This window comes from Arachis stenosperma, chromosome 3 (assembly GCF_014773155.1).
Source record: "Arachis stenosperma cultivar V10309 chromosome 3, arast.V10309.gnm1.PFL2, whole genome shotgun sequence".
NCBI lineage: Eukaryota > Viridiplantae > Streptophyta > Magnoliopsida > Fabales > Fabaceae > Arachis > Arachis stenosperma.
Window position 1 is genome coordinate 34240232 of NC_080379.1, and position 16947 is coordinate 34257178.

The 16947-nt window shown below is 31.2% G+C and overlaps 2 protein-coding genes across 2 annotated transcripts; both read right to left on the reverse strand.

The window, feature by feature from the left end:
* Nucleotides 1-2571: 2571 nt before the first annotated feature.
* LOC130969757 (probable glutathione S-transferase parA) lies at nucleotides 2572-4205 on the reverse strand. Its single transcript, XM_057895637.1, has 2 exons — nucleotides 3787-4205; nucleotides 2572-3198 (listed from the first exon to the last, which is right to left on the reverse strand). Exons 1-2 carry the CDS (start codon nucleotides 4102-4104, stop codon nucleotides 2851-2853), a joined length of 666 nt encoding a protein of 221 aa, XP_057751620.1. The 5' UTR covers nucleotides 4105-4205; the 3' UTR covers nucleotides 2572-2850.
* Nucleotides 4206-13704: 9499 nt separating this feature from the next.
* Nucleotides 13705-16028, reverse strand: LOC130967238 (probable glutathione S-transferase parC). Its single transcript, XM_057892054.1, has 2 exons — nucleotides 15647-16028; nucleotides 13705-14278 (listed from the first exon to the last, which is right to left on the reverse strand). The coding sequence occupies exons 1-2, from the start codon at nucleotides 15959-15961 to the stop codon at nucleotides 13934-13936; spliced, it is 660 nt and encodes a 219-aa protein (XP_057748037.1). The 5' UTR covers nucleotides 15962-16028; the 3' UTR covers nucleotides 13705-13933.
* Nucleotides 16029-16947: the final 919 nt, after the last annotated feature.

Below are 16947 nucleotides of genomic sequence, written 5' to 3' on the forward strand. Positions count from 1 at the left end.
TTATTTTATTTTATAATTTTTTTAGTTAGGGGTAATTTGGTAATAAAAATAAAAAATTTGGTAAAAAGGACGATTTTAAAACAAACTGAAATCTTGGAGACTATTTTATAGCGAAAAAAAGGTCGGGGACGAAATAAATTTTCGACCTCTACATTAGGGACCAAAATTGTACTTATCCCTTTATTTTACTTTAAGTTATAGCTTGGACTATATTTGATTATTTAGAGACTTGGATAATATTTAATTATATATTTTGAAAATATTTATTTTGTTTTGGACAATGTTAATTTTATTATTTTGTTTTGAAAAATTTAGTTCATTATTATGTTTATTAGATATTTATTATTATAAATACTTTAGTATTTGTGAATTTAAAAATTATAAGTTTATTAATATTTTGTAAAATTATATATTTTTTAATATTTAATGGTTTAATAATTTTTTCAAAAAAAAAATGGGAGGAATTAGTTCACCAACCTACCAATCCGTTGTTAGTTAGAGTAAAGTAGAAATTTATTACTGCCTAAAAAGGCACATGCAGGAGAGGGCTAGCCCGCCAAATAGCAAACTTTTGGCGGAGTGGGGTAGACTCTTTAGCGAGACGGGGGGTGGGCATGCCCGTCTGCCACCCATAATTGTTAATGTTATTATTTGTTGAGGAGGTTGATGCAAGAGAGGAGGTGATAATGGTGATAGTAACCTAAGATAAAGATAAAATGATAGAAGGTGGGGCTGATGGAGGGATGGGTTTGGGGTCAGCCAATCAGACTAAGGTTTTTAGCAAAATTGTGAAAACCGGACCGATCAGGTGACAGGTTTAATAGTTCAATGGTCCAACTGAAATCCAACTGGAGTTGAACCGATTTTATTAAATATATAATATAATTATTAAAAATTCAATACACAATTTCAAATATACAAATTCAATAATTTCTTAATTAATAAAATTCAGAATTTTATAATTTGACATAATTTATTCATATTTTATTATTAAAATTATATAAAATAAAAATTTTTTAACTAACTTTTAAATTATAACAAAATAATCGGCAAGAAAATTCATCCTTAACTCAGAGAATACTTTGGTCTAGAATAAGATATTGGTTTAAATTAATGATCTGTGTCTAAAATTCATTTCAAGCTAGACAATGTCCATAAAAAAGTAACCCAACACTCAAAGCTGGTTAGAGATCTTTTTTCTACTCTCAAGTATCAACTGGCTACTATCCGAGAGGAACTTCAATAAAAGAAGAAGCGAGGCAGAAAACTAAAAGTTGGTCATTGCAATAAAAGTTTAGAATCGCAAACTTACACTTAAAAATTTCAATCCATTAACAACCAAAAAAATTCAAAGTTATAGCAAATTTCAACAAAAACCTTTTAATCTATTCAACAATAAAAGTCAGAAAACTTAGAATCATAATCTTACACTTACACTTAAAAATTTCAATCCATCAACAAGAAGAAAAAAATTCTGAGTTACAACAAATTTCAACAAAAACCTTTCAATCTATTCAACAACAAAACTCAGAAAACTCAAAATCCAAATCCAAATCCAAAGAATCTAAAAATAGAAAAACTAACCAAAACAATCTAAACTTAACCTCCAAACTAAATTCAAAACCACATGAACAACAATCCAATTCAGAATACAATCCGAATTCAGAAGCCAGAATCTTAGAAATTGAAACTGAAGAAGCAGTGGCTTAATTATTATCAGAGACACGGCAAAGGAGGAACGGCGGTGACAGAGTAAGCTCGAAAGAGGATCATTTTGCGACGGTGAGACCCCGAGCAATGATTTCTCGGCAAGGCTCTGGGCAGAGATTCACGGAGGAGAGGACACGCTTCAAGAGGACGAGGATGACGACGACGATGACGGCACCCTCTATCACTGCTGACGCGACGATCATAGAGGCGGGCTTCACGACGAGCACAGAGACAGTGAGCACAAGAGTGGCAGGGGCTAGGGGTAATGATGGCTGGTGGGACTTCGCAACGAGCAAAGACGATGAGGAAGAGAAGAGTGAGAGACGAGGGAGAGTGAAATTAGGATTTTTGGTTGGAATGTGAGAGTGAAAGAGAAGGGAGAGGGGTTGGGTGTTTTGGGGGTGGGGTTTTTACTTCTTTTTTTTTTTTCATCAAAACGATGCTAAAAAGAGAGAATCGGTCTTTTGAAAAATTCGACCGATTCATCCAATTCACTAGTTAATCACCGATTTAACCGGTTTTTAAATCGATTTTTTATAAAACGATTTTACATGTCAACCGAACCAGCCATAAAATTAATTTCCGATTAATCTGATCGAATCGATCGGGTTTTCAAAACTTTGGTTTTTAGTGAGTTAGAATTAAAATTAGAATTTTAATTAAACATAAAATTTAAAAATTCGATAAGAGAAAATAAATTTAAAATTTATTAAAAATTTAAAAATAAAATAAATCAAATTAAATGTTAAATATAAAAAACATTTTTTACCCTTTAATTTATTTTAAGGGATTGCAACATTGAAAAAATCCGTCAATATATATCTTTCTACGCACAACTAAAAGTGGGTAAAACTATCATTAACACCAAGCTAGGAGGGAGAATTAGCCAGAGAAACAGAATCCTTAACGCGAACATACAAATTCTCTCTCCACTCCACACCCCCGCAAAATACAACGTCTCATACAATTTAACTCGCATTAAACTAAATCCTAACTACATCAAAAGCAGAACTTTTAAACGTTTGCAGACCAAAACAAAAACATTGTTTGAACCGAAAGCAAAATTGACTTATCATTTTAAAACTATAAACTTATTTATGGCTGATGCATATTTTACAGTAATGAATGTAGGGATGCAGATCATTCAATTGAGTGCATCTTCTTCTTAAGGTCCAAAAGGAAGTCATAAATTTTGTACTGATCAGGAACGGAGTTGGAAACGCTGTCCCTCTGCATGCAGCGCTTGGCCCAAGACACAAGCCGGGGAAATTCCTCAGTGATGCTGAAGTTGGCAGTGGTCTCAAGAGTATAGAACCAGCTGTAGAAGGGAATGAGGGCCACGTCAACCAAACCAAACATGTCTCCCCCAAAATAAGTCTTCTCCGCTAACTCTTTCTCAAGCACCCTAAAGCTCTCCCTCAACTCCTCCTTTGCTTTCTCTTGAACCTCCCCTGTCGTTCCCCACACCAATCTCCCCGTTGAGTAAATCTGAAACATCTCACACAGAATGGGATAATTCTACAACAAACACTAAACTAAGAAAAGTACTAAATTGCCAAGGTAGTGTTTGAAAAACAAATGGAGTTAGTGTACATGAATTCAAATAGGTCCAGTTACTGCTTTGAATTTTTTTTATTTGTTTATGTACAAAATTTTGTTAAAAAGATGAATATAAGGAGACTATGCTATTTGAGTTATGACTCATTTGAGTTATGACTCATTGACATCACCAAGTAAAACAACAAAATTGTATTTGAAAGATTTTAATGGCAACATAAAAATATAAAAAGTAATAATTTTAGAGAAATAATTAATCGTTAAATAGTTTCATTTTGTTAAAAGAAAAAATTGATATGGCGAATTTAAATGCTAATTTTAAAATTTTTTTCGAAATTCTTTTTATCCTTTTCGTATTTTCAAGAGTTTAAAATTATTTGGTAGACGTCTAAATTGTTTGCATGCATTTTGAATACTTTTTTTTTGTGTCCAGTTGAATTCATAAATGTAATCTCCATCAAAGTTGAAAAATAAAATCAATACCAGAAAATAACAAAATAAAGTTGTATATGAACCTACCTTTTTGTCTATATAATCAGCCCAAAACCTTGCATTGGCTCGCTGGTAAGGATCAGAGGGCAGCAAAGGAGACTTGTTATTGCTCCAAGCCTCATCAATGTACTGAACAATGATGAGTGATTCGGAGATTGGTCTTCCCTTGTGAATCAAAACAGGGATTTGCTTGTTGACAGGGTTCATCTTCAGCAAAAGCGGGCTCTTGTTGCTCAAGTCTTCTTCTCTACCCTCATAGTCGATCCCCTTTTCCGCCAAAGCTATTCTGACCCTCATGCCGAATGGGCTTGGCCAGAAATCTAGTAGAACCACTTCGTCAGCCATTATTGCTCTCAACTTGAAGCTATTTGCAAGGTTCAGTCTGCCGAAGATGCTAGCTAGTCCTCCACTATGGAACAAGTCTTTGTTATTTATAACATAGGTGGCAATTGGAGAGTCAAGGTTGTGTAACTTTCTGGGAGCTTCTCGTTCCTCCTAATACACACTAGATTACAGATACCGGAAAATAAATGAATGGAAAGAAAATAAATGAAAAAAAATAAGAAAAAAAAATTTGTGCGAATTTTATTAAATTTTTTTTATTACAAGCAAAAAAATAAAAAAAAGATGTTATATTTTTTGTATTTTTAATATTATTTTTAGTTATATTATTAGTAATAATTATTAATATAAGTTTTGTTTTAATATATTATTATAATAAAAATTTATATTTAAATATTATATGTATTAGATAAATAATTTCATTTAAATATACAAAATTATAATATTTTATAATAGGTGTAGTCTATGATGGCCACAAATTTTGGTGTCTATGGTGGCTATGGCCTTTACAAAATAATATTTTCAACCAAACAAAATAAAAAATTAAAGCACGTTTCAGTTCTATTAATAAATAATGACATGTTTATGAGTGTAAATAAAAGAAAAAAAATTAGACCATTTATCATATTTCTTGACAAAAAAATGATCTACTTAAATTTTAATATTAGAATAATTATCTGCACACCTAGTAAATTGAATATCTGATATATCTATTATTCACATTATTTAATATTTTCATTGTCTACTTATACTTTCTTTTTTATAATTAATAATTTTAAATTTCACTTGACTAATATTAAAATTTAATTAATAACAGTAACTTTAGACTTCAAATTTTTTATTGCAGAATAAAATAATTATTTTAATTAAAAATAAAAGATATAAATAATTATTTATTAACGTGAGAAAAAAATTAATGCAATGTAAGTATTTTTAGATACTATCATTTTTTAAATTTTGGGCATTTGTAGCAACTCCATTTTCAACGACGAGAGAAAACGATAGATCATTTTTTTGTCAAAAAATATGATAAATGGTCTAATTTTTTTCTTTTATTTACACTCATAAACATGTCATTATTTATTAATAGAACTGAATCGTGCTTTAATTTTTCATTTTGTTTGGTTAAAAATATCATTTTATAAAATCCATAGCCACCATAGACACCAAAATTTGTGGTCACCATAAACTACACCTTTATAATATTTATAAAATATAATAAAACATAAATAAATAAAAATATTTATATTTTATTTATAATAAAAATATTAATATAATTTTATGCTATTATAATTTTATTTTTTTCATTTTTTTTAAAAAAATATTTTTTTTTCAACTATTCTTTATTCATCTAAATGATATACAAATTATTCTATTTTTTATTTATTTTCTTTTCTTCTATTTTTTTCTACATCTAAACACAGTGTTAACGTTTACACGTATTCCTAGGCTTAAAATTGAGAAAAAAAATGTCCCCATATTTATAAAAGACAACGAGGCTGCAAAAAGAAATCTCTTTTTAATCATTAAGCAGTTATTAAAGTTTTGTTTTATTTTATTTATTTAACTGTATTTTATTATTTGAAGTTTTTATTCTTGTACACTTAATATTTTACATTATATATAGTTGATTATTTTTATTAAAAATATTATTTAATTTCTAACAAGTTTAAAAAAAAATCGATTTATCAGTTAATCTGCTGATAAATTTTATTTGAATAAATATAAAATAATATTTTATTGTCAGATTTATTAACGGATAAATTTAACAATAATTTGATATGAAATCATAACACATGGCACCAAAATTACAGACAGAAATTATTCAGTGGTAATCACCTCCTATTTTTTGTGACCCATTTAATAGAATTCGGTGCTAATTTCGTCAGAAATTACTAATAGATTACAAAATTTGACGGTAATCAATTATTTTATTGTCGGATTATGTCTAATAGTAATAAATTTATCAACGAATTTTTTCCGTAATTCCACCAACAAATCCGACGAATTTTTTGTAGTGCTTATTATTTTAATATGTACACTCGAAGTCATTGAATCGTGAGGCGTCGATGGCAGAGACCTTCAAGTACAAGGACAAATTTACCAATCAATGGTCTGCAGATTATTACGTGACTAAATGTCGTGGTTTATTTCAAAACATATATTTATTTTCAATTAATTGTCGTCCTAATCACTTTTGCATATAATGTGATATGTAGAAATTCTACATATAAACTTAGAGGCCGTGACCTAACAATCTCAACAGAGTAGGGAGGACAGCAACAACTTCTTTGCTTCCGTCGCCGATCTTGATGCGGTATGGAGTGAGGCCACATCCAAATCGTACAAGAATCGTGTTTATGAGATGGGGTCATTCTTCGCCATCAACCTCCGCAACTCCACCTTGAGGGCTTCGTCCACCTCATCCACCAGCTCTGCTGATCCCAAGGACATCGATTTATAGGAGCAAGTTCACAGCCTCACCTAGAGCCTTCAGGACCAGAGTCACCAGCTGGATCTAGCTGAGGAGAGATATAACAAGATCCTCGCATGCATGGCAGCAAGGAATGCTCGTGATGCAGAGTAAGTCCCTGAGGTAGGAGCTTAAGCAGGAGCTAGAGAAGATTCAGTGGATGATGCGACAACAGATGACTGTATACTATGACCAAATGCATATTGGTGGCAGCACCATTGGTCCATTGCTGGAGGGGGCTCTTCGTCCACTACACAAGAACCAAGCACTAACACCACTACCTAGACCGTTGCCTCAGCAGGATAAGAGGGATGACAACAACGATAACTATCAGGACTCGTAGTGATTAGAGTTTTGTTTTGCTTTGTTTTGCTTGTTTGACAATATTTTATTTCTTTGAGTTTTTATTATATACATTTGATATTTAACATTATATATAGTTGATTATTTTCATTAAAAATACTACTTAATTTTCACTAATTTGGATTTGAGTATTAATTGTTGACTATCAGATTCTAACAAGTTCAAAAAAAATATTTAAAGTTATCATTCGATTTACCATCAAATTTATCAGGGGATAAATCTAACAGTAATGTGGTGCGAAATAAGAATGTATGGTGTTAAAGTTACTGTCGAATAATTTTTATCCGACGGTATCCACCTCCATATTTTCGCCAATTACTTAGTGGAATCCACCGCTAAATCCAACAATAATAAATTTATCGGCAATTTTTTTTTGTAATTCTGCCAATAAATTCGACGGTACTCGACAAATTTCTTGTAATGTTAGTGGCTTTCTACGGTTAGATGTTACCTGCCTTTAACAGTTTTGCAATTCGGAATAAGACATGGTGTTTCTGAGGTTTGCTCTATTGTTTATGAAGTAGCTTGAGTATTTATGATGTATTTTATTTGCTCAGCTTAGCTTCTGAGGTTATGTTCTTTATTGTTTCGACTTTGTCAGATATAGAAGACACATTCATTACTTATATTACTTAAAAATAATTATTCTTCTTAGTTCATTTCACACTTAAGTAAACATTAGATAATACTTTAATAAACTTATTAAATTATATTTAAATTTTGATGAGTATTGTAGCGGAACCAAAATATTCAAAAATTATTCTCAATTTTTCTATTAATAATTCATCCCTTTATGATTATTTCATACTCTTTTTCTTGAAGATTCATCGTCGAATCTTATGCTTCCTAGATTAGATGTTAATATGTGAAATTTTTCTACTCTTGAATATAAAATGATATCATGAACTTATGGTTCTGATACCAAATTATGAGTATTGTAGTAGAACCAAATGTTATTCTGATAGTATTCTCAATTTTTTTCTTAATTTTGCTCTCCTTTATTATTATATCAGGTTTGTTAATCATCAAAATATATTTTAAGATATTATAGAGCTAATAATTTCTCACTTTTTTATGATAACAAAACATATAATTTTAAAAATTTCATTAATTTTCATATGAAAATTTCATTAATTTCATTAAATTTTAACCATGTTATCTTGATGATGAGAAAATATTGATCTAAAATTATTAGACATGTCTTACTGGAGAGACCATTGTCCATCTCCATGACATAGAGATTTACTGAAAAATCATGATCTTGAGTCTTCACTAGAATATCTTCCGTTATCTCACTGCCATGGTGATGATATAGTTCACAAGTTGGAATGTGGTGCAACTTGATTTCAACTAATCAAGTTTCAATTGCAAAGACCGAGTGTTGGAGTAAGCCAAAAAATTTATATACACATTGATATCATACATGGCACCTGGCACCATAGGTGCAAAAATAGTACCATTCATTGTCACGGAATTGGATTATCTTAATTTTTTCTCCCTGATATTTTGACATCTCTAGTGATTTTTCTATATCTTTTATAGTATTTTTTTATGATTTGAATTAAACATTTTATGTTTTGAATGAAGTTTTCATAACTAATCATATATTTAGAGTTGTTTTAAAATTATTGTGTATTCAGGATTATATTTTTAAAGAAATAAGATGAAGAAAAACAAACAAAAAAGGCACAAAATTGAACTACCAAAAAATGGGTGCCAGACGCCCAAAAATTATCAAAACGGGAACCAGAGCCCAAAGAAGTGAAGTCCAGCTAAATGTCTCAAGTTCAGGTCTTCGATGGTGCTTTCAGGGTTGGCGCCCTACTTCAAAGACCAAAGTCCAGCGCCAGTGAAGTCCATTATATGGGCGCAAAGCGCCCATGCTTCGCGTACAACTTTGAAGACTGTTCCACCTCCCAGAAAGCTGTGATTTGGCCCAAACTCTCTAGATTCAAGTGATCAGTTATTATAAACTTTTTCTAGAAAGATAGGTGTTAGTTTAAATTTAATTATCATTTTAAGTTATCTAGAAGGGCAAGAGTTAGTTTAGTTTAAATTTGAATTGTTTGTTATCTTATTCTCGGGAAAGATAAGATTAGTTAGTTTAAGATTCAACAGTTAGGTTAGGATTTAGATTATAAATAAGCGACCGATAATTTCAGTGAGGATCATCTAAGATCCCCAGATCCCTATCAAATGATCTAGCATCTAACATCTTATTCATTAGTTTAGTTTGTTTTCTTCTTTATCATGAGTAACTGACTCTCTTTTGTTAAGGGTTAGAAGCTCTCTTTGATTTTCATGGATTGTTAATGTGATTGTTTCTTTTATTTTGATTTATGCATTGATATGTTTTCAAGATTGAATCTCGTTCTTCATCTTTAATGGTTGAAAGTATTAGAAAATATTCTAATTCTGTCTTACATTTTGTTATTACTTTGGAAAATCTAATATTGGGATTAGTTTAAAACTCTTCTCATAATTTTCAACTTAGCTAGGAATAATATTTTGAAAATTGTGCGACGTTAAATCGGAATTGTGCTTAACCTTTTTTTCTTAATTAATTGACCAAGTAGTTGACGATTAAATAAGTTGAAGAGAAATTGAATTGTCAAGGAATTGGAATTTGATTATGTATGATTTGTCGTGAAAATATTTTTCTATGAATCAAAGTAAATATATATGAGAATTTCCTTTTCTGAAATTTAAATATTTCATAAGTATTCATTCATTCACACCAAACATTTTCTATTATATCAAATTTTCGGCACCACTGTTAGCAGAACCGGACCGGACCGGCCGGTTCGACCGGAAAACCGGTGAACCGGACTCTATATCGGTCCGGTCCGATGATTGGACCGTACAAGGTTGAGAACCGGTACAAACCGGTCAAACCCGCAAAGAACCAGTAGAAACCGATCAAATTTGGTAGTAACCGGTTCGATCGAACCGGAACAATTTAAAATTTCCTCAAAATGGATCAGTTGAGGTTCGAACCCCCACCCCTCCAGGAAATAAAAGGGAGCTGCTTCCACCAAGCTAGCTTATCTATTACTAATATTTATGCAAATTAAAATATATATTAATATTATTTAGTAAATAATTTACTTTTATTTAATTTATTTTAATTTTAATTATAAGTTCACTCATTTTTAAATTAATTATATTTTTATTTAACAGTAATTATAAACTCACTTATTATTTTTTTCATAATTATATAATATCTATTAATATTATTTTTCAATAAATACTTGTAGTATATAATAGTATAATAGATATAAACTAATTAATAAATTATTAAAATTAAAAAAAATACTTATTTTAATATAAAAATAAAATAAAAATATTTATGATAGAGTAAAATTAATAAAATACTTATTGTTTCTGTTCTATATTGTTTAGAATAGCTAGATATTTTTAAAATATTAGTAAAAATATGTATTTTAAATTTTTAATTCTAAATTTTTTACTATATTTTATTTTTTATTTACATAGGACCGGGTTAATCGGTTCAACCAGTGATCCACCGGTTGAACCAGTGACTCAGTGACCCAATAGCCTGACCGGTTCGATCATCGGTTCGGTTCTGACAACTATGTTCGGCACCATTGCTGATGCGTTCGCATCTTCAGTAGTTTTTCTTGTATTTCTTGTGCATTTTTTCAAAGTTAATTACAATTTTTTTATCTAAATCGATTGATTTGAGGTATTTTCTGTTGCTAATATGTTTTCTAAGTACTTTCAAGAAAATATAGGTAAGAAAAAGAAAACCAAAAGAAAAAGGAAACACCATCTGAGCCATAGGAACTAGCGTGCAACGCCTTCGATGACCAACATAGCTGGCGTGCAACGCCTCCCAAGAAACCAAGGAGTGGCGTGAAACACCAAGCCAGGTGTTCAACGCCTTTGTAGGGCCAAACAGAAACTGGCATGCAATGCCAGCAAAGGGTGTGTCAATGTCTCTCAAAACTAGAACTCAGATGATATTATGGATTTTCTTCCTTTTCAACTTTCGATTAATCCTTGAACACAGCTTTTTCTCATTTTTTTTGGTGCTTTGCACCTTGAACCTAGTCGTGACTCTAAATATTTTGTCTCAAGTTTTACTTGACACAAAAACACCACAAGCACTTAACTGGGGAGCTCTTTGAGCTCTAATTTGTCTTTTTATTTCTCCCAGTCAGTGGTGCTCAAATCCTTTGGCATACTCTGTATTTACACTTGATCTCAACTCTTAGTTCTTTGTCTCAAAGATTACTTGACATATTCACACCACAAGCATATGGCTAGGAAAATAACTCTTTGAGTGTTTAATCATATTTGACCTTTTTAGCCATTGATGCTCAGAACCTTGAACTTCGCTTTTTATTTTCTTTTTCTTTTGGTTGTTTATTTTGCTTCAAGAATCAATTTATATTTAATTTAGAGAATCCATAGTGTTTCTCTAAATTGCTGTACTTCAAGACTCAACATTCTTAACTTCAATATCAATCATGCACTATTCATTCATGCATTTAAGATCATAGATAATACCACCACTTCAAAGTAAATAAGACAATGCAAACGATGGTTAGTTTAAATTTGAATTGTTTATTATCTTTTTCTCGGATTAGTTAGTTTAAGTTTCTAAAATTAAGTTAAGATTTAGATTATAAATAAGCGAGCGATGGTTTCCGTGAGGATCATCTAGGATTTCTGGATCCTAATCGAATGATCTAGCACCCAGCATCTTATTCATTAGTTAGTTTGTTTTTTATCATGAGTAACTAACTCTCTTTTGTTAAGGGTTAGAAGCTCTGTTTGATTTTTATGGTAATGTAATTGTTCCTTTTATTTGATTTATACATTGATATATTTTTAAGATTGAGTCTTGTTCTTCATCTTTAATGGTTACAAGTATTGTAAAATATTCTTATTCTGTTTTGGATTCTATTATTACTTTGGAAAACTTAATATCGGGATTAACTTGAAACTATTTCTCATAATTTTCAACTTGGTTAGGAATAGTATTTTAAAAGTTGTACGACGTTAAATCAGAATTGTACTTAACCTCTTTTTCTTAATTAATTGACCAAAGAATTGGCGATTAAATAAGTTAAAGAGAAATTGAATTGCCAATGAATTGAAATTTGATTATATATGATTTATCGTAAAAATATTTTTATATGAATCAAAATAAAAAAACATGAGGATTTTCTTTTTTGAAAGTTAAATATCTCGAAAGTCTTTAACATCCTCATTCACAATTTCTTTCTTTAAATTAATAAGCATTCATTCATTCACAACAAACACTCTCCTAGTGTCCTCTATTACTTTAAGATTATGATTTCTTTTTTGGTAAAAGTTCGGTTGATCTAATTAGAAGATTCAATCAAAAGTTGCTTCCTCAATCTTTTAATTTTTGTGGAAACGATATTCATTTACTGTGGTATTATTTGAAGCGATTTGGTACACTTGCCAAAATTTGACCATATCAAATTTTTGGCTCATCACTCATTTGTAAAGATAAAGTGTGATTTTTCACTATAAATAAGACTAAAAAAAATATAAAAAAATTAAATATCATACTTTACTCTCTCAACTAAAAAAAATTGAATAAATACCTTTTTTGGTCCCTAACCATTTGTCCGATAGACTTCCCACCCCCTAAGAAATCTAAAAACCAAAATCGGTCCTATCTACTTTGAAATATGTACATTCCAGTCTTTATCAACTTTGAGTAAATGCCTTTCCGGTCCTTGGTAACATCTTTTCCAATCCCTAACCAGGGACTGGAACATACATATATCAAAGTATATATGGACCAATTTAGGTTTTTAGATTTTTTAAGGGGTGAAAAGTCCATCAGACAAATGATTAGGAACCGAAAATGACATTTACTCAAAAAAATTTAAGAAAATCCATTTTCCATTGTCACCACCTTATTTTCCTTTAACCTTTTCTTGGAAGTGCATAAATCCTTTAAGAATTTTGTGTACTTTGGGGATTATTTAAAGCCTTGAAGAGAATAATGTCCATTTCAACTCTCCAGACAATCATTATCACTCCTTCGATTGCTTGTCTTGAATAACCGTTTGAGGAGAAGGGGAGAGGTGAAAAGTGTCCCTTCTCCCTTGTCCTTATCCTTTTCTTATTTCTTGGCACCATCTTTCTTGATTATTGACATTTTCTTCCACCTTATCCTTATCCTTTTCTTATTTCTTGGCACCATCTTTCTTGATTATTGACATTTTCTTCCACACTCTTTACAATAGAGAACAACTTCTCCAATCACATCCTTGGCCTTCACTTAAATCGTGTCTTTTCCAACACAAGTCACGATGTTGCCCGAAATTGTTGTTCTAGTTGTAATTTCTTTTTCTTTTTATGTTTGTGACCCCAAAATTAACTCCTGTATTTAATCAAATCCCACCGACTAAGTATGGGAAGCAACGATTAACTAGGTTTTAGTAAAAACATATATGAAAAATATTTATACACAAAGTAAAAAGTAAAAGAAAGAAAAACTGGACTACGATATAGATGGTCATACATTACATACTATCACTAAACATCGAAAATAAATGTTTACAAATTCAAGGAGCCAAATCCTAATTTTATATGAAGTTGCCAAAAATTTCCTCCATAAAAGGAAAAGAAATTGAGGACTAATAATTTTTATTATTTTTGATAATAATTTTACCAGTATAAATATTAAATTAATTTATGTGTATTAATTCTAATACACATAAATGTAAATTGTATGCTTTTTATATACAAAACCCCAATAAATATAAATGCAAATTATTATTGATTATATATTAGCCAAAAATAATAATATTTATTAACCATTTAGCATTGCTCAAAGAAAAATATTCCAGAGAGTATTGAAGACATTAATCTCACATTACATTGTCATATGCAAAAACAGTTTATTTTATTACATGATAAGATCTTGCTAATTGTGAATACCAAACCAACCCAGCTTCACATATTATCAGAATTTGCTGTGGCCATTCACTCAATGCCGAGCCTCTTTTTAGCATCCAAAAGGAATTCATAGACCCTTTCTGAGTTGGGTAAAGTGTTAGCAACGCTTTCTTTCTGCAGACACCTCTTGGCCCAAGAAATGAACTTGGGACATTCAGACTCTATACTGAAGTTGCCAATGGTCTCAACTGCATAAAACCAGCTATAAAATGTGACAAGCGAAATGTCTACGAAACCAAGCTTGTCTCCCCCGAAAAACGGTTTGTCTCCTAGCTCTGCTTCCAATAATTGAAGGGCTTCAATGAATTCCTTCTTACCAGCTTCTTGCTCTTCTCCTTTTCTTGCCCACACCTTCTTTGCAAGGTCATATATCTATTTAACATTACAAATAATCATCATACACATTTTAACAAAACAAAAAATTAGCACATTCTATCAACATTGACGAACTGTTCAATCTAGCACATGAAACAAGGAGAGGAAGCGAGACAAAATTGGAAATATTTACTAGAGGAATGAAAAGCCTATAGATTTTTGAGCACTTACAGAAGTCCATACAAATCACGAGTAAATAGTCAAATTTGTCCCAAAAAGATTATTTATTCTTCAAATTGGTTTTCAAAATTTTTTTTTAATCAAATTCGTCACTCAAAGATTTTAAGTTAGTCCCATTAGTCCTTCCATTACTAATTACGTCAAAATTTTTTGATGTGACACATTAAGTGACATTATACTGACTATAGCATACGGTTGACATTCCTAATTGCCTGCTAATATAATAAATTTATGAAATTAGATCAAATCAATTCCAAATTGAGGGGGATCTTGAGACATTAAAATCCTTCATTTGGGATTAATTTGATCAAAATTCATAAACTTATCATGTTATCAACTAATTAGGACTGTCAGGTATGCACTCTGATGTCACTTAACATGTTATTTCAACAAATTTCAATGTCATTAATAGAAGCGGTTTAAAATTTTTGAAAGACATACTTGATTTAAAATAGATCTTTTGGAGAATAATTTGGACGAATGATGTTTTGTGGATAAATTTGACCATTTACTCTGCAAATAAGAAAGCTCTACATATTTTTATTTTTATTTTTATTTTTCCCCACTAGGTGAGGTATTTAAGTGTGTGTTTGGATTGAAGTTTGTCAACCTAGAGTTTGAATGAAGGTGGTTTTGTAGATTGAATACAAAAGAGCTTTCTAGGATTAGAATCTTGATCTTACACATAGAACTTGCCCAAAACAACCACTTCCGCTAAACTATTCATTGGGTTTTCTTCTGGAATGTTCTATATACTGCAAACTTCACAGAATTAAATTGAGGCTAACTTAACAGTATATCCCAAAGATCTCACTAAGAACAGAACCTATTTATTCAAATCAATTACCCGTTATGTTATCAAGGGTGGGATTTAATGCTAGAAGTTAGGTCCAACTATATTTGAGAGATTATTAATTAACGAATTAAGTGATAAACAACTCAAGTCCCGAAAAAAAGGTGATAAACAACCAAACAAATAGAGCGCCACATCTATACTAATTAGGCATGGTTTCAAAGATCGTTCCAAATATATATGCACACCTTAGTTGATACAAACTTAACGAATATAAAAATTAAAACTTGTAAAACAACACCGAGAAATAAATATAGAAATAATAGATGCAAAAAATTGCTTCAAGAAAGTTGAACTAATGCAATTATAAATAAAGCTAAAAAAGGAAGTACCTTCTTGTCAACATAATCAGCCCAGAACCTAGCCTGAGATCTTTGATACGGATCAGAAGGTAGGAGCGGAGATCTATCATTCCAGACCTCATCAATGTACTGAACGGCGATGAGAGACTCGCAGATGGGTTTGCCTTTGTGGATGAGAACAGGGACTTTCTTGTGAACTGGGTTCATTTGAAGAAGAAGATCGCTCTTGTTCCATATATCCTCTTCAATGTACTCGTACTTTATACCCTTCTCTGCAAGCGCAATTCGAACCCTCATACCATACATGCTCGCCCATAAATCCAGAAGAACCACCTCATTCTCCATTTTTTGGTTTCTCAGTAGATAACACTACTACTACACTAGCTAGCTAGTATGTGGAAATGGACTAAATGGAACAGAGAGCACGTATATAGCTGCCAATAATGGAAGTAATTGAGATCTTGACTTTTTTGAATCACGTGACTTTGTTACCGTCACACAAATTACGTGTCATGTGAGAGTTCATTTGGGAGATTTTTTTTTTATTTAAATAAATATTTTAGTTACTGAAATAAATAATTGTAAAAATTAATACCGAAATCCGTCCCCAGTCGTATGTCATTTACATTATAAATGAGATACGTGTACATTTATTTCGTTTACACTTTAAATGAAATACATGTTAAACTAATGCGTTTACAATGTAAACGAGATATAGTAAGACAAATTTTTAACTACTATAAAAAAATGTGTAACTCTTAACATTTTTCACATACATTTTATATTTTCTTTTCTTCTGTTTTTCGTACAAAAAATAGACAAAAGTGTCCAGTAATAATGGATAGGTTGTTGTCCCTTGTTGTGAAACCACTGGAGGCTTGGCACCGCTCCACCAACTCCCACGCCTCCGCGTCGTACCACCTCTAAAAGTCACGAAAGCACCCCCAACTGGCTCCCGTGTGTGCGTAACCCAAGGTGGTACGTCACGTTCTGCAGTGTGATAGTGGCTTCATCCCACAGCATATGGAACATGTGGATCTCCTAATGCCATCACTCCACGAAAGTTGTAATTAGGGAGTTGTCAAATACAAAATTTCTGAGAGGCACCGTGTCGCCGAATTTAACCTCCCTTAAATACGGGACGATGGCGTTGGGTGGTGGAAACGTGTGACTCACTCGTCGAGATAGGAGTAGATGAAGTCTCTGACAAAGAAAAATATTTCATAATTATTAAAAATTAAAAATTTGCACAGGTCCATCAACATATCAAAATGTTTTGACTATTCTATACATTTGCTTAACATAATTTTACATGTATGTACTAACTGAAT

Coding starts and splice junctions, on each gene's coding strand:
- LOC130967238 (XM_057892054.1), bottom strand. CDS start 15,961: ATGGAGAATGAGGTGGTTCTTCTGGATTTATGGGCGAGCATGTATGGT. Junction 14,279..15,646: donor CTGATTATGTTGACAAGAAG/GTACTTCCTTTT, acceptor AATGTTAAATAG/ATATATGACCTTGCAAAGAA.
- LOC130969757 (XM_057895637.1), bottom strand. CDS start 4,104: ATGGCTGACGAAGTGGTTCTACTAGATTTCTGGCCAAGCCCATTCGGC. Junction 3,199..3,786: donor CTGATTATATAGACAAAAAG/GTAGGTTCATAT, acceptor GAGATGTTTCAG/ATTTACTCAACGGGGAGATT.